We start from the raw sequence: 27,304 nt of genomic DNA on the forward strand, positions 1-27,304 counted from the left end.
AGCCTGTTCCGAGGTGGAAACCCCTGCCGCCTCTTGGGTGACTTTCTGTACCGTGACATGGAGGAGGCTCGCTGCGTGGCACTCATCCAGAGCCACACGGAGCTTGCATGTGGAGGGTGTGCACTGGCTGGCCAACTGGCCGCGTGAGATGAGCGGGTGTGTTTTCAGCGTGTCTCCACGCTCTGATACAGTGAACCAGTATTATTTTAGTCACAAACCAAGTCCTGCGGAACTGCTGGTTTTCCTCACTCCTTTCGGTTGCAGGCCTGAGAGGACGGGCTAGGTATGACGTTGAAGCTGGGGAGGGTAGAGTGGACAACTGTGACCGTCGGGCAGGTGAGATGGGCTGGAGAGGCATGCCCAGTCTATGCCACGCCTGAGGACAGCAGGGCTCCCGCCCCCCAGGTCCTGCTGGCATCGGCAGCCAGATCAGGTTGGACAACTGGCCCCAAGTCCAAGTCTCTTATTTCTTAAGTGGAAAATGTGGACCACTATCCCTCAGGTGCCGCACTGTCTTCAGTGTTCCCGTCCCCATCTAAGAATTCTGGGCATTTGTGATACAGCTGCTGATCCCCTCCATCTCCAGCCATTTTCTCACTCTTGCCATCTTTCACAGACACTTGCTTTCTCTGAAGAGAAGCTGCTCTGGCCCCAGGTTGGGGGCGGGGGATGGGAGTGTCAGCATGGACTCCACATCCTTTGATATGCTGACGGGTGGCAGAGGGAGAGAGGGCTCAGAGGCTGGAGTGATGAGCATACCTGCAATCCTAGCTATGGAAAGGTGGTGGTCTGAGGCCAGCACAGAAGAGCCTATCAAAAACCAGAAGGGCTGGGAAGGTGGCTTAATGGTAGAGTGCTTGCCTAGCATGCATGAAGCCCTGGGTTCGATTCCTCAGTACCACATACACAGAAAAAGCCACACATGGCGCTGTGACTCAAATGGTAGCATGTTAGCCTTGAGCAAAAGCTCGGGGACAGTGCCCAGGCCCTGAGTTCAAGCCCCAGGACTGGCAAAAAAAAAACAAAAAACAAAAAAAAACCAAAAGCAAAGAAGGGCTGGGGTGGGGGGGCTAGTTTAAGGGACATAGAAGGTTTGCTTAGCAAGGAAGTGCAGAGCCCTAAGGCCTAAATTCAATCCCCAGTACCACCAACCCCCCTCCCTCCCCCCACCCTACACACACACCATTTATTGAGGTATATCAGAGACACAGTATCTTGTGTCTGCCAGGGAAAGATGGGTGCCAGGTCTGCTGCATTCTGATGGGGGTGTTTTCCCCAGGGGAGCTGCTCCTGGGAGACTGTGTGAGTCGTGTTGACAGCTGGAGTGAGTTCTCCAGCACTGCAGTGACCCAAACACCAAGCCACACTCCCCACCGTGAACTCAGGGAAAAGAGTTTACACATAAAAAGAACGTACAAGTCTGATAGGGGTTTCTTCCCCTGATAAAAAGTAACTGTGTTGGAAGTAGCGCTGTGGCTCAAGTGGTAAAGTGCTCGCCTTGAGCTGAAGAGCCGAGGGACAGCGCCCAAGCCTAGAGTTCAAGCCCCACAACCGACTAAATAAATAAATAAAAAGTAAATATGGATCTCAATTTTTCCCCCCAGTACTAGGGCTTGAACTCAGGGCACTGTCCCTTAGTGTTTGTGTTTTTGCTTTTTCTATGTCAAGGGGCTTGAACTCTGGGCCTGGGCACTATCTCTCAGCTCTTCAGCTCAAGGCGAGCACTCTACCATTTGAGCCATAGCCCCACTTCTGGTTTTCTGGTGGTTAACTGGAGATAAGAGTCTCACAGATGTTCCTGCCCAGGCTGGCTTTGAACCATGATCCTCAGATATCACCCTCCTTAGAAGCTAGGATTACAGGCATGAGCCACCAGTGCCTGTCATTCCTTAGCTTTTTTTTTTTTTTTTTTTTTTTGGGTCCGGTCATGGGGCCTGAACGCTGGCCTGGGCGCTGTCCCTCAGCTCTTCAGCTCAAGGCTAGTGCTCTACCACTTGAGCCACAGCGCTACTTCCGGCTTTTTTTCTTTTTGCTTATGCGGTGCTAAGGAATCAAACGCAGGGCATCATGCATGCAAGACAAGCACTCTACCACTGAGCCACCTTCCCAGCCCCTCCTTAGCTGTTTTTACTCAAGGCTAGCACCCTACGGACTTGAGCCACAGCTCCACTTGTGGTTTTTTTGGTAGTTCACTGGAGAGAAGAGTCTCACAGATTTTCCTGCCCAGGCTGGCTTTAAACTGCATTCCTCGGGCTGGGAAGGTGGCTCAGTGGTAGAGCGCTTGCCTTGCATGCTCGAGGCCCTGGGTTCGATTCCTCAGCACCACATAAGCAAAAAGAAAAAAGCCGGAAGTGGTGCTGTGGCTCATAGTGGTAGAGCGCTAGCCTTGAGCTGAAGAGCTGAGGGACAGCGCCCAGGCCCAGAGTTCAGGCCCCAAGACCGGACCCAAAAAATAAAAAATAAAATAAAATAAAATAAAATAAACTGCATTCCTCGGAGCTCAGCCTCCTGAGTAGCTAGGATTACAGGTATGAGCAACTGGTATCAGGCAATCAGGTGTCAGGCCACCAATCCTGATCACTCCATGGGCTCTACAGCTTCTACCTGCATTGGGATGGCTGCCATTCTCTGTGCCAGTCACAGCTCTGGCTCTTACTGAGCATAAGATGGATAATCTCCATTACATATGGCCTTCGACTCATTCCCAACATCTTGTCCCCTTCCACTCCAACACTCCAGGGTCGAGCCCACCACCTTGACTGCATGCTAGGATTATTTATAGATTGGGCTCTTCCAAATGTCATGTTTCCCCAGCAGGAAACATGACTCAGCGAGTAAGACAATGGGAACAGGAGCGTAAAGGGCTCGGGCCCTCCTCTAGCTTTAGAAGATTAACCCTAGAGTCCAGTGATATCCTTAGGTCCTTTCTGTCATGTAAACAGGACACCTCAGGAAGCCTTCAAACCCAGACAAGAGAACACCAGTTTCCACACTGAAAACTCAAGAGAAAATAAGCAATTTCCATTTTAATATAAAATGTGTTGTGTCCCTGTAAAATTACACAGAACAGGACTAGTACTTAGTAAAATTCACTTTGAGATTACAGAACATTTTAAATATAAAAATAAGTCTTTTAATTAAAAAGGGTATACAAGCAGCCCTGGATACATCCTCAAACAATGGGAAAGTATAAAAACAGAGCTACTGTACATCTGGATACGATTATTCCCAAACATCATGGGGAGTTTGGTGCAGAATTTTTTTTAACTTTTAAATAGTACAATTGATCTCCCTACTCCAGCACATTTCAAGGGAGGTTGGAAGTGACAGGGAGGCCCCTGGCTCGTGCACAGAAGACAGAGATTACCTGAACAAGAAGACAAACAAACAACTGGCCAGCAAAGAGCGGCCCACTGGGCCACTACCTGACCGGTGGGTGCCCATCTGTAAGGGGTTTGCATTGGCCATCACACAGACTAGAATCTTCTCATTTGCAGCTTGCTCTTTAGCGGTCCCTGGTGTGGTTAAAATGCCCCTGCAACGATAAGAGCCACGACCACACACGTTAATGCACCAACTCCAAGCACTCCTTAAACTGACTACGCCCCTTCTCATGAATAGGCCCAATTTCTCAGGTTAAGTATGCATTTATACATTTGTTAATATATACTGTATTGCAACTAAAATATATAAAACATTTCCAATAACGCTGGTATACAGAATGTCCTCAATAAATGCTATGTTCTTTCTCCCTTACAAGAAAAAAAAGAAAATATTCATCCAGTCACAAAATAAATTTTTAAGTAATTTAAATCAGTCAAGATTCAAGACCAGGTATCTTGTCTTCATGAGGACACTGAATGCAGCCCGGATTTGGAGGCCTCTGGCCCCACCCTGTCTGGCTCCTGGAGCGAGCCTCTCCAAAGTCACCTCTAGGCACAGACACACTGGAGAACCAGATGGCTGGGATGGACTGCTGGTCAAAGTCCGAGGCCCTCTGCAGTGGCAGGTCATGACAGCACCTGGAAATCTCTATCACACTTGGCCACACACATTAGTACACTGCAGTGTGGCTCCTGGCACACTGGCAGGATGGACATCACTGCCCTTATGACCACCAAAATGAGTGTGCTGAGGCCAGGAAAGAGCTGGGCACTAGGTCTGGAGACAGAACAGCCCAGTCCATGTAGGACAGCATTCTCAGAAGGCAGTTGCTTCCTTGGGCCCCAGGAGTGGAGAGTCTAGCAGGCAGCTACATACCCCTCCGACACCAAAGGCTGGACCATGAGAACATGGGCTATGGGATGAAGGCTGAGGAAGCTTCTGAGGAAACAGCAGCCCTTTGTGGGCTTGTGGTATCGACAACTTCTGCCACTGCCTGAGGAATTGCTTCCTTTCTTTCTTTAACATCTTTACTGCCATTAAGCACAATCTGTTCTCAAAGGCTTGCTTTTCTTCAAACATCTATACAAAGTTTGGGCTTCTAGGACAATTTCCTTATTTTACTAGCAGGAGTCTTTTTTTTTTTTTTTTTGTCGGTCCTGGGGCTTGAACTCTGGGCCTGGGCGCTGTCCTTCAGCTCTTTAGCTCAAGGCGAGCACTCTACCACTTGAGCTACAGCGCCACTTCCGGTTTTGTGGTGGTTTTATTGGAGATAGGAGTCTCACAGTCTCTCCTGCCCGGGCTGGCTTTGAACCGCAATCCTCAGATCTCAGCCTCCTGAGTAGCTAGGATTACAGGCATGAGCCACCAGCACCCGGCTTAGCAGGAGTCTTTGTACAATGAATTCTGTATGACATCGACAACTGGCCATGGAGATTTAAGGTTTGCCCCATCTCCTCCCTCCCTCCTCTGAGTCCATGAGCTTCCTTCCGTATCAGGTAGTCTCAATGGGAAGTTAAGTGGGGACTCTAAGGACAGACTTCACAGAGGACTTACTGCAAAGGGACTACTGACAAGCTGAAGAAGGGAACTGCAAGGGACAGCAGGATGCAGAGAAAGCAGCTGCCAAACCTGGAAGAAGGAATTCTGCAGTGACTAGAGAACAATGACAAGGCCACACGGCACAATCAAACTCGCAGCCCTCCCTCTTTCCAATATGGAACTGCTTCCCCAGGTCTCCCCAGCAGCTAAACCTAAAGGAATTCAGAGAGCCCAAGCACCTCATAGATGCTGATATATACTGGGTATCCCATAGATAGCAGAAAAAAGCAGAAAGTGGATGCACCAAAGGAAGCAAGAAAAGGTCCAGACATTGAACTTACTAGCCAGACTTTAAATCAACCACTATATCTTCAAAGAACTAAAAGAAAGTACAATTAAGAATGAAAGGGGGGCTGGGAAGATGGCTCAGTTGGTAGAGTACTTGCCTTGAGCTGAAGAGCTGAGGGACAGCGCCCAGGCGCAGAGTTCAGACCCCACAACCGGACGGACCCCCCCCCAAAAAAAAAAGAATGAAAGGGGACTAGCAGGCTGGGAAGGTGGCTCAGTGGTAGAGCACTTACCTTGCATGCATAAGGCACTGGGTTTGATTCCTCAGCACCACATAAGAAAAAAAGGAAAAAAAAAGCCGGAAATGGTTCTGTGGCTCAAGTGGTAGAGCGCTAGCCTTAAGCTGAAGAGCTGAGGGACAACGCCCAGGCCAGAGTTCAGGCCCCATGACCGGACCCTCCCCCCCCAAAAAAAGAAAGGGGACTAGCACTGATGGCTCACACCTGAAATCCTAGCTACTCTGGAGGCTGAGATCTGAGGATCAAGATCCAAAGTCAGCCCAAGCAGAAAAATCTATGAAACTTTTTATCTCCAATTAACCAGCAAAAAGCTGGAAGTGGAGGTGTGGCTCAAGTGGTGAAGCACCAGTCTTGAGCAAAAAAGCTAAAGGACAGCCCCAGGTCCTAAGTTCAAGCCCCAGTGTGAGCGCGCGTGCGCGCGCGCACACGCACGCACACACACACACACACACACACACACACACACACACACACATTGCAAAAGGAAGTAAAAGAACGATGTTTCACCAAATATAGAGTCTCAATAAAGAAAAGTTACACATACTTGACAAATTCTAGGGTTGAGAAGTATAAGTGAAAAAGTCACAAAGGAAGACTAAAACAAGAACCATGAACTTGTAGTCAGCTGAGATTATCTAGTTTGAGAAACCAAAAGGAAAAGTAGTAAAGAAAAGTAGATGGAGCCAGAGACTTGTGAACCCCACGAAGTGCTCCAGCACACACAACATGCACCGCGGTATTGGAGGGCGAGAGAGAAAGGGCAGAAGATCACAGCCAAAACGCTTACGTTGAGGAAGTCTACACACTTAACAAGATCAATGTTCTCCAACCTAGGATAAACAAAAGAGCTTCCACCTGAACACATCACATTCAAAGTACCTGAAACTAAGCCGGGCGCTGGTGGCTCACGCCTGTAATCCTAGCTACTCAGGAGGCTGAGATCTGAGGATCACGGTTCAAAGCCAGCCCGGGCAGGAGAGACCGTGAGACTCCTATCTCCAATAAACCACCAGAAAACCGGAAGTGGCGCTGTAGCTCAAGTGGTAGAGCGCTCGCCTTGAGCTGAAGAGCTGAGGGACAGCGCCCAGGCCCAGAGTTCAAGCCCCACGACCGACAAAAAAAAAAAAAAATAAGTACCTGAAACTACAGAATCCTGAAAACAGAGACACAACTGACTGACATACAACATATATGAGAGACCCCCAACACCGACAACGGGTTTTATCCGAAATTATATCAAAAGGTTGAAAAAGGACACCAAGTGCTACAAGACCATCAACCCAGAATTCTATGGCAAAACTTCAGAGACCTTAAGGCAATCTTGTGGACTGAGATGTAGCTCAGTAGTACCAGTGCAGGGTCTGGGTTCAAATCCCAGCATTGCAAAATAAAAAGGAGTTTTTTTATTTGTCTATCATGGGGCTTGAACTCTGGGCCTGGGCACTGTCCCTCAGCTCTTCAGCTCAAGGTGAGCATTCTTCCACTTGAACCACAGTGCCACTTCCAGTTTTCTGGTGGTTTACTGGAGATAAGAGTCTCATGGACTGGGGCTGGGAAGGTGGCTCAGTGGTAGAGTGCTCGCTTGCCTCACATGCATGAGGCTCTGGGTTCGATTCCTCAGCACCACATACACAGAAAAAGCTGGAAGTGGTGCTGTGGCTCAAGTGGTAGAGTGTTAGCCTTGAGCTGAAGAGCTCAGGAACAGCGCCCAGGCCCAGAGTTCAGGCCCCACAACTGACCAAAAAAAAAAAAAAAAAGACTCAAAGACTTCCCTGCCCAGGCTGGCTTTGAACTGCGATCCTCAAATCTCAGCCTCCTGAGTAGCTAGGATTACAGAAGTGAGCCACCAATACCAGTCTAGCATTTTTAAAAGAGATATCTTAGAAAATAAGTTATTGTTCCATAAAGGACAGCAGACAGTAAGTTGTAGCTACCTGAATCTGAATAATGCAAGTGGGCTTTCTTCCGAATTGTTACCAGTGATTAAGACTATATCTCATTTTTTGGGGGGGGAGGGAGGGTCCAGTCGTGGGTCTGAATTCTGGGCCTGGGCGCTGTCCCTCAGCTCTTCAGCTCAAGGCTAGCGCTCTACCACTTGAGCCACAGCGCCACTTCCAGCTTTTTTCTTTTTTTTTTTTTTTGGGTCCGGTCGTGGGGCCTGAACTCTGGGCCTGGGCGCTGTCCCTCAGCTCTTCAGCTCAAGGCTAGCGCTCTACCACTTGAGCCACAGCGCCACTTCCGGCTTTTTTTCTTTTTGCTTATGTGGTGCTGAGGAATCGAACCCAGGGCCTCAAGCATGCAAGGCAAGCGCTCTACCACTGAGCCACCTTCCCAGCCCAACTTTTTTCTTTTTGCTTATGTGGTGCTGGGGAATTGAACCCAGGGCCTCAGGCATGGAAGGCAAGCCCTCATTTTTGCATGTTCATCTTCTCCTCAACACCTCTGCTCAACTCTGTTCCAGCAGTTTCGAGGCAGGTAGGAGACGTCTGGCCCAGAGGCCGCTGTAAGAGGCGCAGGGATCAGATGGGACCCACACATAACATCTCATGGCTGCGGCCTGCAGCCCATCTGCCCGCACCGATGATTCTGTACAGCCTGGAACCATGTTGTAAATACCCAAATGGTCCTTGGCACACCGTCTAGATGGACATTATTATCTGGAATGGAAACAATAATCTAGACTTTTTCCCTCTCCAATTTTTATGCCCATCTTCTTCCTTCAATCCTTTCTGGTTCCCTCACTCCCTTTCTTTTCCCTTTCTTCTATGACCCATGCTCCTTAACTTTCTACCTGGATAAATCTGGTTTGCTGAGCTTTTCATTATAAATAGGATTTGGGTTAACTGTATGCTGGTTCCCCCACCCTGCATCTATATTGATTAATTTTTCCCTCCTTGGATCAAACCATGTACTCACTTTTCCTTTCTTTTCATTTTGGGGGAGGGGTGCTGGAACTGGGGCTTGAACTCAGGGCCTTGCACTCTTGCTCGGCTTTTTTGCTTAAGGCTGAGGCTCTACCACTTTGGCCATGTCTCCAATCTCCTTTTTCTAATGTTAATAAGTCTTTAGCCTTTCTAATGTCGTTTTATATGAAGGCTTTTTTTTTTGTCGGTCATGGGTCTAGGTGCTGTCCCTGAGCTCAAGGTTTAGCACTCTACCACTTCCAATTTTCTGGTGGTTAATTGGAGATGAGTCTCACAGACTGGCTGGCTTTGAACCGTGATCCTCAGCTCTCAGCCTCCTGAGTAGCTAGGAATACTGGTGTGAGCCACCAGTGCCCAGCTTGGAGGCTTTTAAACCTGCAACCCTCCCAGGATGGAAGCTTGCTGAGAACTTAGTCAGTTTCCCCACTGTTTTTGGTCTGTGTTCTTGACTGTAGGTGATGTGGGTTGCTGAACTTTCTGGAGGCAGGGGTGGAGAAAAAGCCATGTGCACTGCTCTCCCAGCTACCTACAGGTCCTAGCACCCAGAGGTGTCATTCCAAGTGTACTCATGAGCAGTCTGCTGTTGGTCAAATTATTACCCTCATAGGTAAGTCATGTGACATCTCCCCAGCAACTCTCCCTGTCGCAGGAGGGGACAGGTCAGCACTCACTCAAGTCTACCTTATTTGTAGGAAGTCTAAATTGAAGTCTTGTTTTCTTTTAGCTACTGAAGCCCTCAACACCTTCAGAACCTAAAAGCTTACTGACAGTCATATTCTGGAGAACACAGTCTGGACGTTGTCAGAGAAGACGTGAAGATCTGCAGTCTGCTCCTACTCACTGTGGGGCTCCTCTCTGGCAGGCTGACTCGGTCAGGTGGGTTTTCACCAGGCACCTCTCGTGAGTCTGGAAGCCTGGTCCCCGGAGGGCAAGGCACTGCTGCCACACTTCCCAGCAGGCATGGGGCAGGTTGTGGCACATGAAGCTGGCACAGTGACTGTAAGCCAAGGGCAGCAAGAGGCAGACTCCAGCTCACCCTCCCTGTGGAGCACAGGCATGCCTGGCCAACTGTTCCACCACCATGTCTGCAAAGACATAGGCCAGAGCAGCAGCCAGGGAAAATGCAGGGAGCACAAGTGAGATTCCCAATTGTCCCATGACCGTTTTCTGCTCTCAAGACACGGGAATGAAGAACTGGCAAGAGGACACAGCCAACCAGTGTCCACCCATCTTTGCTAATCTATGCCAGAATTCTCCATTTTCACCCCGCCTCTGCTCCAGCCTGAATCTCAGACCTCTGCACTAAGCGCAGAAAGGGCAGCACAGAAATGGCCAGTGTTCCCCGGGCTGTGTGGCAAGAGTAGACGCCTGGACAGTGGTGAAATTCCCAGCAACTTACACATATGTAAGTCACGGAGCCCAAATATTCGCTGCGACCCACACACGACCTACACACTCCAGATGCTAAGCGTGCTACACTAAGGACCGAGGCCCTAGGGTGGACAGCAAGCCCCAGAGGCCTATGATTAAATGGCAAACTTTTATCCCTCCTGGGAGAATCTGTCCATTGCTTGCTAATTCACCCAGTAATGGTCCAGTCAGAATAAATTAACCAATTATTTCCTCCCCATAGACAAAAGCTTCCACACTCTCTGAAAGCTAGATGGACAAAAGAAGGACACAGTGTGGGGAGAGCAGCCACTAACAAGGGTGGAGACGTCCTACAGGAGTCAGTACTGGGGGCAGGGGTTAGTGAGAGGGGCTCAGGGGAAGATCTAGCAGAGCGGGGAGGAGGAGGAGGAGGAAAGCCTAGGCGTCAGTCCTGCCCCATGTTCCAGTGTCCTACCAATGCTTCATATGGACTTAATCTACCCAGAAACCAGAGACCAGACAGTCTCCATGATGCACAGTAGGGAGTGACAAAAGGGAGACGGGGCTGAGGAAGAGCCAGCGACTGAGTACCCGAGCACCCAACAGTAAGGCGGAGGGCGCTCAGCCCCAAAGGATGCACTATAGCGCATGGAGACCAGGTGCCGCTCCACACACCCAATCACTCACCGATCTTCTGATTATTCTAGAGACCTTTAGTGCACTACTTAGGTTTTGATTAATCGGTCTGGATTTACAAAAAACAGCATGATTTCCATGGCCAAGCTGACTGCAGAGAAACAAGCAGCCTACTGTCTGAAAGATAGTCTGTGGAAGGGAAGGGAAGGGAAGGAAAGCTGCCTGGAGACAGCTTTTCTCCACACTGCTTCTGGATGTTCAGCGCTGGACAGGGCAGGGCAGTGAGCGCAGGCAGCCCAGCACTGGGCAGGAAGACCCCAACATGCATTCCCACCCTCAGTAATGTATGCAGGCATGCAGGGCTCAGAAAGGTGTTCCTAAGTAAAAATGGGTACCATCACTTGAGCCATGACACTAACTCTTAGAACCGTATCAGCAACTTCTGAAATAGAAACCACTCCAACCATGAGTCAGAATGGACCAAATAGAAGGGATCGAAATGGAACCTTAGAAAATGAGTTTGAGTTGGGTGCTTGTGGCTCACGCCTATAATCCAGGAGACTGAGATCTAAGGATTGTGGTTCAAAGCCAGCCTGGGCAGGAAAGACTGGGAGACTCTTATCTCCAATTAACCTCCTAAAATCGGAAGTGGTGCTGTGGCTGAAAGTGTTAGGGCACTATCCTTGAGCAAAAAAGCTCAGGGACAGCACCCACACCAAGTTCAAGCCCCACAACTGACCAAAAAAAAAAAAAAAAAAAAAAGAATTTGAGGCCTATAGTAAAAAGCTTTTAATATATAGGAAATGATTTAATGATTCAAAAAATCAAATTTGAAAACTGAAAAGAAAAAGAAGGAACACGATATCAAATGCCAAAGTGAAATATCTATACTGAAGATTTGGAGAAAAACTTATCTGACCTCCCATAGAGGCCAGAACAGAAAAGAGCTCTGGGGAAGGGCTACAAAAAAAAAAAAAAAAAAAAAAAGTGCAAATTTGCAGTCTGGAATCCCCTACAAACTACCACTGACATAGGCTCCTCTTTGATTCAAGGGAGGCATCTAAGAAGCCACGGACAGGGCCTGCGCACATTTGTGGGCAAATGGGTCAGCAATGTGAATGAATGGAGCCTCGACTTAATAGAGTCTTTGGAAATTGGGAATTGTTGCCCATCGTTGATTTACCGTTAAGTACTACTCCCTGGGTTCTTGCATTTTCTAAGAAAACTATTTGCTTTTTATTTAACACTGAACCTTCTGATGTTTTAGAATATAAAAATAGTAAGTATCTCATTATTTTAAAAGCTTAGGTGAGAAACTAGCCATATTATTAGAAAAAGAAGATATATGCAGCTATAGTCTGTTCAAATATCAAGAGGTGTGACTTCGCAAATTCACATTTCAATCTTTATTTACATAAGACTTTTAGAAATAGTGGGGGTAAATATTAAAACTCCCAAGCCTGGGTGAAATTTTATTGAGAATAACTACAAATAAAAGGAAACTGATTTTTTAAAGTCAGTTTCTAAAATTTAGATGAAAAGAATATTGAGCATTAACCAAAAAAATGATATTTACATATCAATGTAGGCTTTCTGCTCACAGATTCATTTCCTATGAAACTAACGGAAGCAAGCTAGGGGAATTACAAAGAAAAGAAAAACCCTAATCAAATAGGTACTGTTGTTCAAACAGAATATTAGCCAAAATGATCCAATCAGTTGCTGGAGCTAAATATTATTTTTTTTCTTTAAGCTATTCATGCCAGAACACAACCTTTCAGAGCATAAGAAATCCGTATTACATTCCAAGTGCTTGCCTCCAACAGATGGCGGGATTTCAAAGACACACTCAGAGGGAATGGGTGGGACAAGGGAAGAGTACTGTCAGTCATTAATGAATAGGCCATTGAACCATCATTTCTCAAGTGTTACTTATTCACATTCCAGAGTATATTTGGTAATTATCTGAATCAACCTAAACATACTAAACCCAAATTGCTGAACTTAAAACACAATAGAACGCAATTTTCTGAAGCTAGAGAACAAAAAGCAGAAAAATACACTATACACAGCACGTTTTACACTAAACTTGTTTTTATATTTATCTAATGACTTCAGATAATCAGCAGTTCATATAATCAGCAGTGTCAGGTTTGTTTAGTACAGAATCAGCCCATCACTATACAACACAGTAGACTGCAGTGTGTCAACTGATGATCCTTTCATAAACTGTCTTTTACTTATCAAAAGCAGAGCAAGGAGAATGATGAAAGGGTACAGTGTACCTATAAAACTGATCTGCTGAAGGCTGACCCCATGGTAAAACTACTTAAAGATAATAAAAATATAATTTTTAAAAAGCAGAGCAATACACTTATTTCTCTGAAGCTCTCAGGAGCAATCTCAAAAACACACATACTTTTCTCTCTCTCGGTCTCTTCCCCCTCACCCCCCCATGGTGTCTGGAATTTAAATGCAATTCTATTTTATTACAATATTAAGATTTCAAATTTAAAATAAAAAACCAAGAATTATAGAGGTTATCAAAAACATATTAACTTGTTCTTAGAGTAAGTTCAAAATTAATAACAAAGGTATTATTATGCTAATATATACTTTATGATATTCTGCCCCACAGTGAAGACTGAGAATTGGCTCTGGCAGTCTCTGACCTCATCTACTTTGAATGGTGGTATAAACGCTGTGTTTCCTTCTTAGATCTACAATTTATAAGAAAGTTTACAAAAACACGCAAGAAAAGCTTGTACAGGGAGAGAAAAACCCAATGCTGATTCCCATTTAAATAATCAATAAATTCAAGCCTTTTCCCCAATGTATCCTTAAATGATTTTCGACTTTAGACACATACTGTGATCCCTTCCTAAAAACTGGACTTACAATTCCTATTTCTGATCTAAAGTTAGAAACGAATTAGTTTGCACCCCAACAGAATGTTAAAACAAACTCAGATCAATCTTAACCTCTGTTTATGTCCCTTACTCCTTAGAAATGTAATTGCAGTTTTTATTAACTTTGCTTTATGGATCTAATATTTAAGAAGTCTATCTTTCATGTCACAGTGAGAAGGTTAATGCACTTACGGATTCCCCTGCAATGCATCTTGGGCAAGGTTGGGCTGAGCTCCTTCCACTGTGCTGAGGAGTCTGTTTAACAAACCACAGGCACAGGTGTATTAGGACGTGATTATTTACAATTTTTATTAAAATACTTAAACGGGTTCCAGGGTGCTTCAGTGACGGCAGGAACGCACCTCTGGGCGCAGCCCGCCCTGGCCGCCCTCAGGTGGAGGTGCCGGGGCACAGCCTCGTGGCGGAGGCAGCTGGTCCTCGGTGCTCCAGGACGCCACGGTGCAAGTGCCCACACGCTGGCAGCCACACTCGTGCTCACTGACTCCTGATCTCCTGCAGGCCCGTTTCTGAAACAAGTAAAACGTCACTTGAGATGGCCTCAGAAGGCACACAACACTAATTCAATCTGCTCTCAGGAAACCAAAGCTCCAAACACCGACCTTTGTGGAGATGGGAGCCTTGATGGGGCATCTGAGGGAGAGACATTCAGCTTCCCCAGTTCGGGATAACCACCATCCATTATGCTTAACCTCATTACTTCTAGCACTGCCTGATAGTTACTTAGCTTTGTAGATTTAAAATAGTCATTTTAAACCATTTTGGCTGAAACTCTTGTAATAAAGTATTGTGACTGCTTTATTGGAAATCTACAAAACCTATAAATTTTCTTCAAGAAACTAGTTATATGCTTCAACACGTTTTGTTTAGTATCAAGTTACATATCCTTTTAACACAATATGAATAATTCACATGTGAATATTTCTCTGTCTTACTGGCACTCAAGAGCAAATTAATTTTATTGATTTCAAAATCTATACACAGTTCATAACAGGGTAATTTCTGGAAAAGTTAGCACTTTGTTTCCTCTTCCACATGAACTCTATAAAGAAGGTACTGTAAAAGTAGTTCTCCAGTGCTCAACAAAAAATATTTTACCTCAAAATCTCAAGTCCTATGTATTTGTAAAGCCACACTGTTTGGTGACAGAGTTCAAGAGACAGAAACCTTCCTCTTCAGGAGTCCTGGAGGCCACCCCGTGAAGGCCTGCTGCTGCCCACCCCGTCCTGTCTGCTGGGGACACCTCTACCATCCTTGTCAAATGATTTTTTGCTGATTTATTATATGTAATATTATTTAGTTGGTATTTTCTAAATTGACTTATTTAACCTCATGGATTTACTAATGTAGAAAACTTAAACCATGGATTTAGAGCATTCATTTTATCATTCTCTAACACACCTGTATACTAAAAGAATAAGGTGGGGCTGGGAAGGTGGCTCAGTGGTAGTGCGCTTGCCTTGTATGCCTGAGGCCCTGGGTTTGATTCCTCAGCACCACATAAGCAAAAAGAAAAAAGCCTGAAGTGGCGCTGTGGCTCAAGTGGTAGGTAGTGCGATAGCCTTGAGCTGAAGAGCTGAGGGACAGTGCCCAGGCCCAGAGTTCAGGCCCCACAAAAAAAAAAAAAAAAAAAAAAGAATAAGGTAAAAAATGAACTCTGCAACACTTAAATCCACTTAAGATAATTTTCAGGGGTAGACTCCTGCCTCCCCAGAGGAAGGACATGGGTAGCTGCACAGTTCACTTGCCTCCTGACCCAGGAGCAGGAGACAAGAGGAAGAGCAGGCCTACCAAAACTTGGCATACATTAACAGAGAAAGCAGAAGCCTGAGCATCAAGCTAGGAAGAGAGAACTGCTGCCCAACTGCATCAAGAGGGCTACCTCCTCCTTCTGCCACGCCTCCCTGCCACGCCCACACTGGACCTGTGGTCAGCAAACACAGAAGGAGAGCCATCATGAAGAAAGGAAAGAGGCCCCAGTGGCCGGGTGGTGGCTGACATGGTCAGAAGACCCACTCCAAGTATGAGACCTCATGGAAGTGTCCGTGCTCACCAGAGTCCAGGCTACAGTCCACAACCAAAGCAGACAGACGCAGGTGAGAGCCATCTTCAAAACCCACTGCTTCACCACCCAGTACCAGCAACACCCTCACACCTGTAATCCTAGCTACTCAGAGAGCTGAAGTCTGGAGGCATGTCATTCAATAGCAGCCCAGGCAGCAAAGTTTACTAGATTCCATCTCCAAAATTACCAGCAAAAAGCAGAACTAAAGGCATAGCTCAAAAATGCTAGCCTGGAAAGTTTGTAGCCCTGAGCTCACCCAAGTACACTAAATCAACAAAGCCTCAGTACTCCATGGACGGAAAGGGTTGTGTGTGGTGAGCAGGGAAAGGGGGGTGGTTAATAGAGAGTAGTAAAGACACAACTATAAGTAAAATGGGTAAGAAGGCCAACAATGGGAATGGAAGCCAAAATGAATGAATGCTTCCACACTGGAAAAAAAGATAACGTTTAAAATCACATTATAAGAAGGCTTCTCCAAAAGAAAGACAATTGATCTTAAAATCACAGTATTTGCAGGGTACCTACAAAAATTAACCCAGAATGATTAACTCTTCAGACACAGCCTAATAAACTATTCAGATTTGAAGATGAAGCCCTTAAGGTCTTCAGTAACTTTTCAAAGGCAAAGTAATCTGACTGCTGTCAGACTTTTTAAAACACAAAGACAACAGTGAAGCAACATTTTAATAAACTCAAAAGAATTTTTTTTTCTTCAGTCATGGAGCTTGAACTCAGGGCCTGAGCACTGTCCCTGAGCTCTTTTTTGCTTAAGGTTAGTGCTCTACCACTTTAAACCACAGCTCTACTTCTGGTTTTTGAGTGGCTGACTGGAGGTAAGAGTCACCAGGACTTTCCTCCCTGGGCTGGCTTCAAATGGTGATTCTCAGGTCTCAGCCTCCTCAGTAGCTAGGATTACAGATGTGAGCCACTGGCGCCTGGCTAGGAAATTTTGAAACAAGATTTTCAAGTTCACCACCAAACATCAAAGTTACTTGGCCAGGTGCATATGGCTTATGCCTATAATCATTCTAGATACTCAGGAGACTGAGATCTGAGGATCTTGGTTCAAAACTAGCTAGGGTAGCAAAGTCTATGCAGAATGACTCAAGAAATGTGGCTCAAGTGATAAAAGTACCAGACTTGAATGAAAAAGCTAAGGGACAGCATCTAGGCCTTGAATCCAAGCCCCAAAAGCCACCACCACCACCACCACCATCATCATCAGTATATAAATTTAGGGAATTTGCTCAGGTTAGTAGATTCTGTAGGAGTGTACACTAGGTAATGACAGAAAATTCCAGCAAACATGCTTTCAAGGCCCAGAGTTCAAACTCAAGAAATGGCACCAAAACAAACAAACAAACAAACAAACAAAAGGCTTTGGCTTAGTTCTGGTGGCTCATTCTAGAACCTATAGTCCTAGCCACCTGTAATCCTAGCTACCCAGGAGGCTGAGTTCTGGGGCCTGTGGTTCAAAACTGGCCTAGACAGTTAAATCTGAGAGATTCTTATGTTCAACTAACCAGCAAAAGACTGGAACTGGAAGCGTAGCTCAAGTGGTAGAGCACCAGCCATAAGCAGAAAGTCAAGCCAAAGCCCAAGGACCTGAGTTCAAGCCCCAGTATCAGCACAACAAACAAATAATATCTTATTCTGCCAAGTGTTATAGTAATAATCTCAAGCACCTTCAGGACCTTCTCAAGTACTTCAGCCATTCTATATATTCACCTAAGTTAGGCTCAAGATCATTCCCATCTTGCTCAATCTTTATATTACAGAAATGAGTCTGATGTGTTGGGCTGACAGTGTGACTCAAGTAGTATAGCACCTGCCTACCAAGTTTGAGGCCCTGAGTTCAAATCACAGTACTTCCAGAAAGAAAAAAAATCAAAGTATGATGTGTTAAAATTGGCTTGCTGTCAACTCTTCATTCATAATGTGGGCTGAAAGGGAAGGGAATGGGGACTAACTATTCCCACACCATTGACTATGTAGGTCCTGACTTCTCCCACTGGGAGACATCCTCACTGGCTACTAACAACACAACTGTGCTTTACTCTTCTCAGTGAAGGGAAGCACGGCCATGCATAAATACACCAGAATCTACACTTTATGATCTATATTGTATATCATCTCTGTGGGGTTAAATGATGCTTGGCCCATAAAGATTAGTAGACTTGCAATCACCCGCTGTGCCTAAGTGATGAGCTGATGTTCTTTGGGGGCTCAGGCTGCCAAGGCATTGGGGTCCCACACCCTGTGGCAGGAGATAGAAAACCATGCCTTGGTAGCAAGGTAGACAGGGCTGATCCCCTGGGAATGTTCTGGTGGCCCTAAGGCATCAGAATGGATTAAACTATTCATATTCTCTGCCAGAGGAGGAGAGAGAGTGAAGGTCACTGGCCACACCCTTTAACTCTACCACAGAAAGACACTGTCCACTCTCTTTAGTGAGCACAGCAAGAAACTGAACCATTCATCAGCACCTGTCACCCTGGATCAAGCAAGCATGTGGTTAAGTTGCATATGAGTTAAATAGTACCATACAGATTTTAAAACCAAGGTAAAATACTAGCTCTCATGACTGCAAGAGATGTGAAGTACCAAAGAAAAAATATTTTCTGCAATAATTTGATATAAAGTTAAACAAAAAATAATCGAATCCTTCATTCTGAAGATATTTTTCAAATTCTCATTGACCAGTGAGGATTTTTTTTGAGATCTTTATCCTAACAATCGTATTTCCTTACAAGTACAGCCTTGTCCCTTATATTTACAGAAAGCTAATTTAAAGTGTTTCTGCTTTGTAATTTCATTTCATTTGTCCTATAAAGGCACTAAGCCAATTAAATCCCAGGTACAGAAACAGCCTTAAGGTTTTCTAGCTGTTTTATTTTAATTCTACCACAATAAAGTAATAAAATAGCACTGGGATGCAGTGGTGTTAGTCTGAATAGAGGACAGCGAACGCTGGACAGATCAGGACGAGGGCCTGCAGCCCAGTTCCCACAAAGCAAAGCCTCATCCCACAGGAGGTGTTCATTTGGAAAGAACCCAGCACTCCTGGGAGGCCGCATTCTACAATACGCTGAAATCTGGCAAAGGCAAAGACGGTCAGCAGTGGGGTGTTCCCACTCAGCTCCCACATTATAAGGGCATACCCAAGTGGGCCTGAGCCTCCTGATGCTGCTTTATTTACCCCTGGCCATGTTTTAAGATTCCTCAATGTAGCGGGCATGGTCTTTCAGTGCATACTTGACCTGACCAAGTTGAGTCTGGCAACGAGGCAGCCAGCCCAGGGTCAAGGTACTGGGGCTAACTTGAGGTCGTTAGCTTCGGTATGTGATAGAGAAAAGCAACGAAACCCATTCTTTCACTCCTGGTTAAAAGAGGAAGAACTCAGATGACATTTCCTGTACCTGGCTGTCCCTGGGCCCAGGGCTCACTCCATCCAGTCCAGGACTCGCACACTGCGGTCAGGCGCCCTCCAAGCTTCCTGCATCCGTTCAGCCTCTGCCTGCAGCCATGGTGCCCTGTGAAGGCAGCCAGGCAAACGCTGGCACACTGCGGCTTGGCTCGTCTGCAAAGGCTCTGGCCGGTGTCAGCGCTGGGAGCCTGGCCAGCGCAGGGCTGGCCGAGCTGCTTCAGGAGCTGTGCCACAGCAGCAGGAGGCGCCTGCCCAACCGAGGAGGAGAAAGAATCCAGGAGTTTGACGGTCACATAGGTTTGGGGCTTTTTGACTAAACCTCTTTTGCAGTTTATTCAGTAAAAAGTTGAACTCTCAAATTAAAAAAAAAATACACCTTGTACTTATTAAAGATTAAATTTTAGTTGAAAAGATTTACCAAATACAGGCTGAATACATTGTCTTATAAAAGACAGCAAAAAGAAAAACCTCATCTCCACAAACAAGCTGAGAATAGTGATATGCACCTGCAATCCCAGCTATTTGGGAGACATTAAGTAAGAGGACCAAGATGCTGGACAGTTCTAGGGAAAAATGCCAAGACTCTATCCAAAAAAATAACTGAAGCAAAGAAAGGGCTGTGGGTGTGGTTTGACTGGTAGAGTACCTGCCTAATCAGCACAGGATCCAGAGTTCAAACCACAGTACAATTTTTTTAAAAAAGGATTTACAAATACAGTATAAGCATAATTAGTCTGATTAATATTAATGGTCTTAAAGTAATTACACATATATCCTGACAAGTATAACTTTGTCCCTTGTATTTATAGACTGCTAGCTTCAAGTGTTTCTGCTTTGTAATTTCATTTCCTTGCAATAATCCTGTGATGGTGGAAGGCACAAGTTTTATTTACATCTGGGAACTGAGAAAATGAGGTCAAGGGCTTTGGCCAATTCAGTGAAGTCTGGGGATTTGAAAAGTCAGCGCTGGGACTTCAGTGTACTTTCAGCCTAGTTGCAGAGCCAGGATGTAAAAATAAAGACACATCAAAAGCTAAACAATACATGAAAAGATTTCACAACTGGATGTAACCTTAGCCTATAGATCCAATATCAAGAGAGTATGCTATGGCATAAGGAAGAACACACATAGAAAGGTGTGGATATATAAAATACTTCTCAAGAAGACAAAATTTTAAAAAGAGAAAAAGAATCTGAATAGCAAAATTCCTCCAATGAAAGCATATGAAGAACCATTAATTATATGAAATGTTCAACATTTGTCATTAGACAACGCAGGGAATATCTCACCTACCAGAACGGCCACAATTAAAAAGGCAGATGGGGCTGGGGATTTAGCCAGTGACAGAGTGCTGGCCTAGCATGCCCAAAGCCCTAGGTTCCATCCTCAGCACTGAGGACAAAAGGGAAAAAGACAAACAAGTGCTGATGAGGAATAGCTCCACGCAAGGATGGGAGTTAGACTCAGAACTGGCAGCCCCTGTATGTCCCGCTTATCTTTTCTGAGCTAGGTAAACGCAGAAGGATCTGGGTGGGTACGGTGGATGAGGCCTGACAGCGACGTCAGCCTGGCACTGAGCCGGGTGCTGTTGGGGCCACCGGTCTACTTAGGAGACTGAGGTCTGAGGATGTTGGGCTGCAAGACAACCTGGAGAAGAAAAGTCCATGAAACTCATCTCCAGTTAACCACCCAAAAGGCAGACGTGGAGCTGGCTCAAGCGATAGAGAACCAGCTTTGAGGCTAGAAAGCCAAGAGCCAGGTCCCGGGCCCTAAGCTCAAGCCCCAGTGACTGAATGCATTTAAAATAACTAAGTAAGAGCCAGGCGCCGGAGCTGGGGAGCAATTCTAACGAGCAAGGAACCCTGGGACAGGCAGCTGCTCCGAAGCTGTCGGTCTCAACACAGCGAATGGGGTGGGCAGACTGGCTAGGACCTCGGCGGGCAGGCGGAGCGGGGCCGGCGCAGGCCCTCCTCAACTCCGCTGCCCGTACCCACAGAGCGGCCGGGCTGCGAACGCAGTGCAACGGTTCACCCGGAACCAAGTTCGGGGGGGGGGGGGAACGGAAGCCCGGACCGGAAGCTACTTCTCAGCTTCTGAGCGGCAGACTGGGACGGGGCACGCGGCACCCAACTTCCGCCGTACCCACCGCGACAACCGGGCACCGACTCACGTCCCGGCTCCCGGCCGGGACACCGGACCCCTCGGGCCCCTCGGTCCTCTCGATCGGCCCCCGGCCCGGCCGGCCTCGGCGCCTCGGCCTCCTCCGTCACGACGGCCAAGTCAGGACCCGAGGCCGCGGGCTCGCGCGGGGGCCCGCCCGGCCGCCCATCCTTGGGACAGCGGACCCGCGTCTCCGCGCCTCAGTTTCCCAGTCTGTGGTGCGGGTCGGCGGCCCGGCGCTGCTCCAGGGGAGGACCCTCGACGTGAACGCGGGCGGGTCGGCGCCCGCCACGGCGCGGCTGGGCGGAAGGAGCCGTCCGACGCCGGCGTCCGGCCCCCGCCGCGGGTTCCCCGCGCTCCCGAGCATCCCGCCAGCGCCCCGCAGATCCGTCGTGCGGGCTGTCCCGGCTGACAGCAAAACGCGCGCCTGGCGGGGTCGCGACGCCACGCGCCCGCGGTGCGGGCGGGGGTGCTTCCCCAGCAGCGCCTCTGCGCAGGCGCGAGCGGAGGGCGGGGCGAGAGGACGCCCGCGCGCAGGCCCCGCCCCGGGCGCTGGGCCGCCGGCGGCGTCGCCCCTCGAGGCCAGGCCGGGTGGGGCCGCCCGCCGGAGGCGTCGCCTGTCCCTTCCGCAGGCCCAGAACCCGTCGCTCACCGCGTCCCCCGCAGCCAGTAGCTCCGCCGGCCTCCGCCGCCGCCACGCGCCCCGCGCCAGGACGTCCATGCGGCCTCGGGCGTCCCCGCGGCCGTCGAGCTACGGGACGGTGCCACGCCCCGTCACGTGTCTCCGGACGGCCGACCGGGAAGTGGAGGCGTGGTCCCGAGCGCGCGGGAACCCCGCCAGGCGGAGGGCGGCGGGCCGCGGGAGCGGAGTGCCAGGGGCGGAGAGCCGGCCGTCTGCCCGGGTCGCTGTTTGACGAAGAAGAATCGGCCGCTTCTTCAGTCCCAGGCCGCTCCCGCCTCTGCTAACAGCCCTTGCTAACAGGGTGCGAGAGGACGGCTCCTCCTCTCCCTTGTGATTGGTCAACTGAGTCCCACCGGCATCCTCTCCTGACGCTGCTGGGCTGACAGATAGCTCAGCGAGCCAATCAGCACGCGCGAGGCTTCAAGGGTCTCTGGGACTTGTGGTCCCGGGAATTCGTCTTACTTCCGGGCAGCAGTTGCCTGGGAGGAGTTCCCTGCCGAGTCTGCAGTGTTGGTGGTTTTCCCCGGGGCCGGCGGGAGCCGCCCAGGCCCTGGGCTGGCCGGGATGACCCGAAGAGAAAACCAGACAAGCCCGAGCGCAAGCAGTGGAGGTTCTCGCTGCTTGGCTCGCGGCCATGGGCAGGCTGGTGGCCTGCTATATTTATTTAAGTTTACTTAAATATGCATAAAACTCCCTGTTCGCCTGCAGAATTGTGCTTGCTACACAAGTACCCTCGAACGACACCCGTCATCATTTTTCTTTTTTAGTACTTTTTTCAAATAAAATCTCCTGTTTTTCATGTTTTGACCTCAGACCTGCAGTCTCAGCCTCACTGGGACTACAGGTGAACACCCCCATTTCGTCTTAATTTTTTTATTTTTTATTTTTGCCAGTCCTGGGCCTTGAACTCAAGGCCTGGGCACTGCGCCTGAGCTGTTTTTGCTCAAGGGTAGCACTCTGCTACTTGAGCCACTGTGCCACCCCTAGCTTTTCTGTTGATGGGGTACTGAGGTAGTGACCTCAGGGCTTCATGCATTCTAGGCAAGCACTCTACCACTAAGTCATATTCCCAACCCCAAAATTATTTTTTTTTTTTGGGAGGGTCCGGTCGTGGGGCCTGAACTCTGGACCTGGGCACTGTCCCTCAGCTCTTCAGCTCAAGGCTAGCACTCTACCAGTTGAGCCACAACGCCACTTCCGGCTTTTTTCGCTTTGCTTATGTGGTGCTGAGGAATCGAACCCAGGGCCTCATGCATGCAAGGCAAGGGCTCTACCACTGAGCCACCTTCCCAGGCCCACAAAATTATTTTTAATGTTAAAAATAATATGCCAGGTGCCAGTGGCTCGCCACTGTAATCCTAGCTACTTACAAGGCTGAGATCTGAGGATCACTGTTCAAACCCAGCACTAAAGGTAAACAAAAATAATAGACATCCATAAAGCTGTTTTTTTTTTATCTTTTTTTTTTTTAATTTTGTTTTTGGGTCCGGTCGTGGGGCTTGAACTCTGGGCCTGGGTGCTGTCCCTCAGCTCTTCAGCTCAAGGCTAGTGCTCTACCACTTGAGCCACAGTGCCACTTCCGGCTTTTTTCTTTTTGCTTATGTGGTGCTGAGGAATCGAACCCAGGGCCTCATGCATGCAAGGCAAGCACTCTACCACTGAGCCACCTTCCCAGCCCCATAAAGCTGTTTTAAATTCTCATTTAGATATGTTATAATGAATACATTAGCTATCAGAAGAAAGTATCTGAAAAGTTTCATGACACTGATTTCATAAGAAGCCAAAAAGCAATCAACAAAAGAAAAAATACAGATAAGCTGGACTATATCAAAATTTAAAACAGGGTTGGGGGTGAGGCCAAAGTGGTAGCCATTCTAACAAGCATGAAATCCTGAGTTCACACCCCCACTGCTAAGAAAAAGTAAAAAGGCTGGGAAGGTGGCTCAGTGGTAGAGCGCTTGTCTTGCATGCATGAGGCCCTGGGTTCGATTCCCCAGCACCACATAAGCAAAAAGAAAAAAAGCCAGAAGTGGCGCTGTGGCTTAACTGGTAGAGCGCTAGCCTTGAGCTGAAGTGCTGAGGGACAGCGTCCAGGCTCAGAGTTCAGGCCCCATGACCGGACCCCCCCCCCAAAAAAAAAAAAAAAAGAAAAGAAAAGAAAGTAAAAGCACTAAATTTTAAATGTTTGTGTATCAAATGATATTATTGATTTGATGAAAGGCTAGCATATAAGCTGAAAAAGTACTTGTAAATCATGTATCTGATAAAGTGTTAATATCTGGAATTTATAAAGAATTCTTTCAGCCAGGTGCTGGTGGCTCACCTAGCTACTCAGGAGGCTGAGATCTGAGGATCAAGGTTCAAAGTCAACCCTGGCAGGAAAGTCCGTGAGACTCTTATCTCCAATAAACCACTAGAAAACAGGAAGTGGCGCTGTGGCTCAAGCGGTAGAGTGCTCGTCTTGAGCTGAAGAGCTGAGGGACAGCACCCAAGCCCAGAGTTCTAGCCCCACAACTGACCAAAAAAGTAAATAAATAAAAATTTTTTTTTAAATTAAAAATAACAAAAAGAAGCCCGGTACCAGTAATCCCAGTAATCCAGGCCTGTAATCCTAACTACTCAGGAGGCTGAGATCTGAAGATCACAGTTCAAAGCCAGCCTGTGCAAGAAAGTCTGTGAGACTCTTATCTTCAATTAACCACCAGAAAACCTGGGCTATGGAGGGAGACTTTATCTCAAAGTCAAGATGGCTATTTTTATGTAGTTGATATGTCATAGAATTTAAAACACATTCTCTATTGAGAAGGAAGTCACATCTCCATACATCAGATAGTTCATTTTGCACACCACCTTCAGGGAAAGTGGTTCCTAGGAAGAAAGTGCCTGGATTTCTGATCTTCTATTTCTAGTTCCTAGGCCAGCTGTCTGAAGGCCAAGCCTCCTTCCCCCTTCCAGTGTTAGAGGGAGATGGGAATAACTACCTGTCTTAGCGGCGGCCGTTCACTGTCAGTGCCTGCCTCTGGAGTGCTGAGCACCGTCTCAGGAGCCTCACTTGAGATAACCTCTGTCACCGCCTCCAGCTTTCCCCAGCAGAGCACTGGACCCCAGGCGTCCAGAGAGGTTCACTTCAGCCATGTGTGCTGTGCTGGGGGGGGGGGGCGGGTAATGCTCCTGAGCCTCTTCTGTGAGGTAGGAATAAAGCAGCTCCCTAGCTTGCTGGCACAGATGTCAGAGAAACTCTGACTTCTCTGAGGGTGGCTAGAATCAGGGAAAAAAAACAAAAACCAAAAAAACCCTTTGGCATGTCTACCTCCATCTTACATCTGTGTCCTTGTCTCTGAGTCTTTGCAGTCACATTGAAGCCAGTTGGAATGCTGGGAGGCCGAACTGATGGATAACTTCTGGATGAGAATCAGAAACTATCCACTAGCAAACAATGGCTTTCTTATAGTGACCAGACCTCACCCAACCAATCCTGAAAAGATAGACAAGCGGACCAACGCCAAAGATAAACTGAATGTTAACTATGCCTCTTTTCCAGAAACATTCCCAGGTAGTTTAATGAATCTCTGAGCCAGGTGCTGGTGGCTCAAGCCTATAATCTTAGCTATTCAGGAGGCTGACTTCTGAAATGATTTGAAGCCAGCCCAGGCAGGAAAGTTCACAAGACTCTTGTTTCTAATAAACTACCAAAACCCAAAACAACAGAAGTAGAGCTGTGGCTCCAGTGGTAGAGAGTAGCCTTGAGCAAAAAAGCTGAAGGGACAGAGCCCAGGCCCTGAGTTCAAGCCCAAGACTGGCACCAAAACCAACAATAACAAATCTCTGCCCTTCACTGTTGATTCTTTACTTGGCACATCTAGAACAGCAGCAGGGCCTGATACAGAAGCCTTGAGCTGGGCCTGGTAGCCATCTAGCACACATCCTGGCCTACAGTGGGTGTTTAAATGTGCTCCTTCCCTCCCTCTTGACCTCTTTTTAAGGAACTCTGCACCTCCTTCCTGTTAGGTTTTTAAAAAGAGGTTGCCGAGTAAGAACAGTGCCACGCATGTGGTATTCAGGCAAGGGGTAGGTTTATTCAGTAGACCTGTTGGGACCAGGCCAGGGTGGCACTCCACATGGCTGGCAAAAAGAGCGTCTGGCCCTAGGTTAGGCCTTATATAGGGTAGGGGTGGGGAAAGGTGTGTCCAGGTAAAGGGAAATAGTGCCAGGTAAGAGGAGGTGGGACCAAGTGGGAGAAAGGTGTGGCCATATCAGATCCAGATGTGACCTCATGGGATGCAGGTGTGACCTCTTCCAGGTGGGCAGGGTCTGCTCGCCATCCAGGAATGGACCTTACACTTCCCCCCAAAAAAGAATACAGGAAAGTAAAACAGACTTTTGGGGGAGAGTGCTAGTAGGGGAAGGGACCACCAAAAAATGTGAATGTAGACAGACTAAGATTGAAAGAGTTTATTCCCATGAATGAAAGTAAAACAATGAAACCAGTTGAAATTGTTTTAAGAAGGGGAGTGGGATTGAGGAGAGGGAGGGAAGAGGTGAGGGGGATACCGATGAACTATTCATTTATACCATGAAATTGTTTGTTTGTTTTTGGGTCCAGTTGTGGGGCCTGAACTCTGGGCCTGGGCGCTGTCCCTCAGCTCTTCAGCTCAAGGCTAGCACTCTACCACTTGAGCCATAGAGCCACTTCTGGCTTTTTTCTTTTTGCTTATGTGGTGCTGAGGAATCGAACCCAGAGCCTCATGCATGCAAGGCAAGTGCTCTACCACTGAGCCACCTTCCCAGCCCCTACACCATGAAATTGTATAACTAATGTGTCTTTAGATAAGATGGAGACATACTATGGTGACTCCCTTTCCAGAGTACATTCCCTGCACTGCGCATGGTCTATCTCTGCTAGGTGTTCAGACTTTCGTAAGCATTGTGCCGACCTTTGATCCTCAGCTCCACCCAAACCTGAGCTCATCCCTGCCCAGCAGTTCCCACCAAACTGCTGGCCCCTCCCTCTGTCCACCCAGACCCACCTGAGCTCCCATCTACCTCACTTCCTACCCCTCAGACCCTGCTGCTACCTACATAGTGCAGGTTGCCATGTGCTCTTTCTTTCCGGGGGAAATATGGCTTCTCTAATAAACCTTCTAGTAATCTTTCTCCTTTGCCTGTCTGCCTCCTCCTGGTCCCTAGCATGGATGTAACAGATCCTTTCATTGATCCTTTCAACTTTGAGTGAAAGGGCCCCTAGTAAGAGGACTTGTGTGGGACCATGCTACCTAAAGCAGCCACGGTGGTCTTCTGGAACGGCCCAATTCAGATCTGTAGCTGTGGCTGTATCTCCTGATCAGTGTTTCTCACCCTTCCCCTTTGCCCCTGAGGCTCCTCCCCAGGCAGGCAGTCTACACTAGGGAATTTGCTGAGCTAACTAACCAGAAACTTCATGTCACTTAATCCTTTAGCAACACTGTGGGAGATGCGACCCACAGTGCCCAGGACTGCACCTTCTATGAAGCAGCCAATCCCACTCCCCACCCTGCTTCCTCTCCTCTCCTGGCTCTCTGGGCATCTGCTTGTGGAGCTACACCTTCTTACTGGTGGGGAGGG

General features: G+C 47.7%; 1 protein-coding gene across 1 annotated transcript; it reads right to left on the reverse strand.

Annotated features, from left to right (window-relative positions):
- Positions 1 to 3,110: 3,110 nt before the first annotated feature.
- CUNH10orf143 (chromosome unknown C10orf143 homolog) lies at positions 3,111 to 22,000 on the reverse strand. Its single transcript, XM_070011484.1, has 4 exons — positions 21,674 to 22,000; positions 13,713 to 13,877; positions 13,543 to 13,605; positions 3,111 to 3,535 (listed from the first exon to the last, which is right to left on the reverse strand). The coding sequence occupies exons 1-4, from the start codon at positions 21,740 to 21,742 to the stop codon at positions 3,506 to 3,508; spliced, it is 327 nt and encodes a 108-aa protein (XP_069867585.1). The 5' UTR covers positions 21,743 to 22,000; the 3' UTR covers positions 3,111 to 3,505.
- Between the last annotated feature and the right edge of the window lie 5,304 nt (positions 22,001 to 27,304).

The sequence above is a fragment of the Dipodomys merriami genome, unplaced genomic scaffold, assembly GCF_024711535.1.
Source record: "Dipodomys merriami isolate MVZ:Mamm:240054 unplaced genomic scaffold, mDipMer1.0.p SCAF_82, whole genome shotgun sequence".
Classification (NCBI taxonomy): domain Eukaryota; kingdom Metazoa; phylum Chordata; class Mammalia; order Rodentia; family Heteromyidae; genus Dipodomys; species Dipodomys merriami.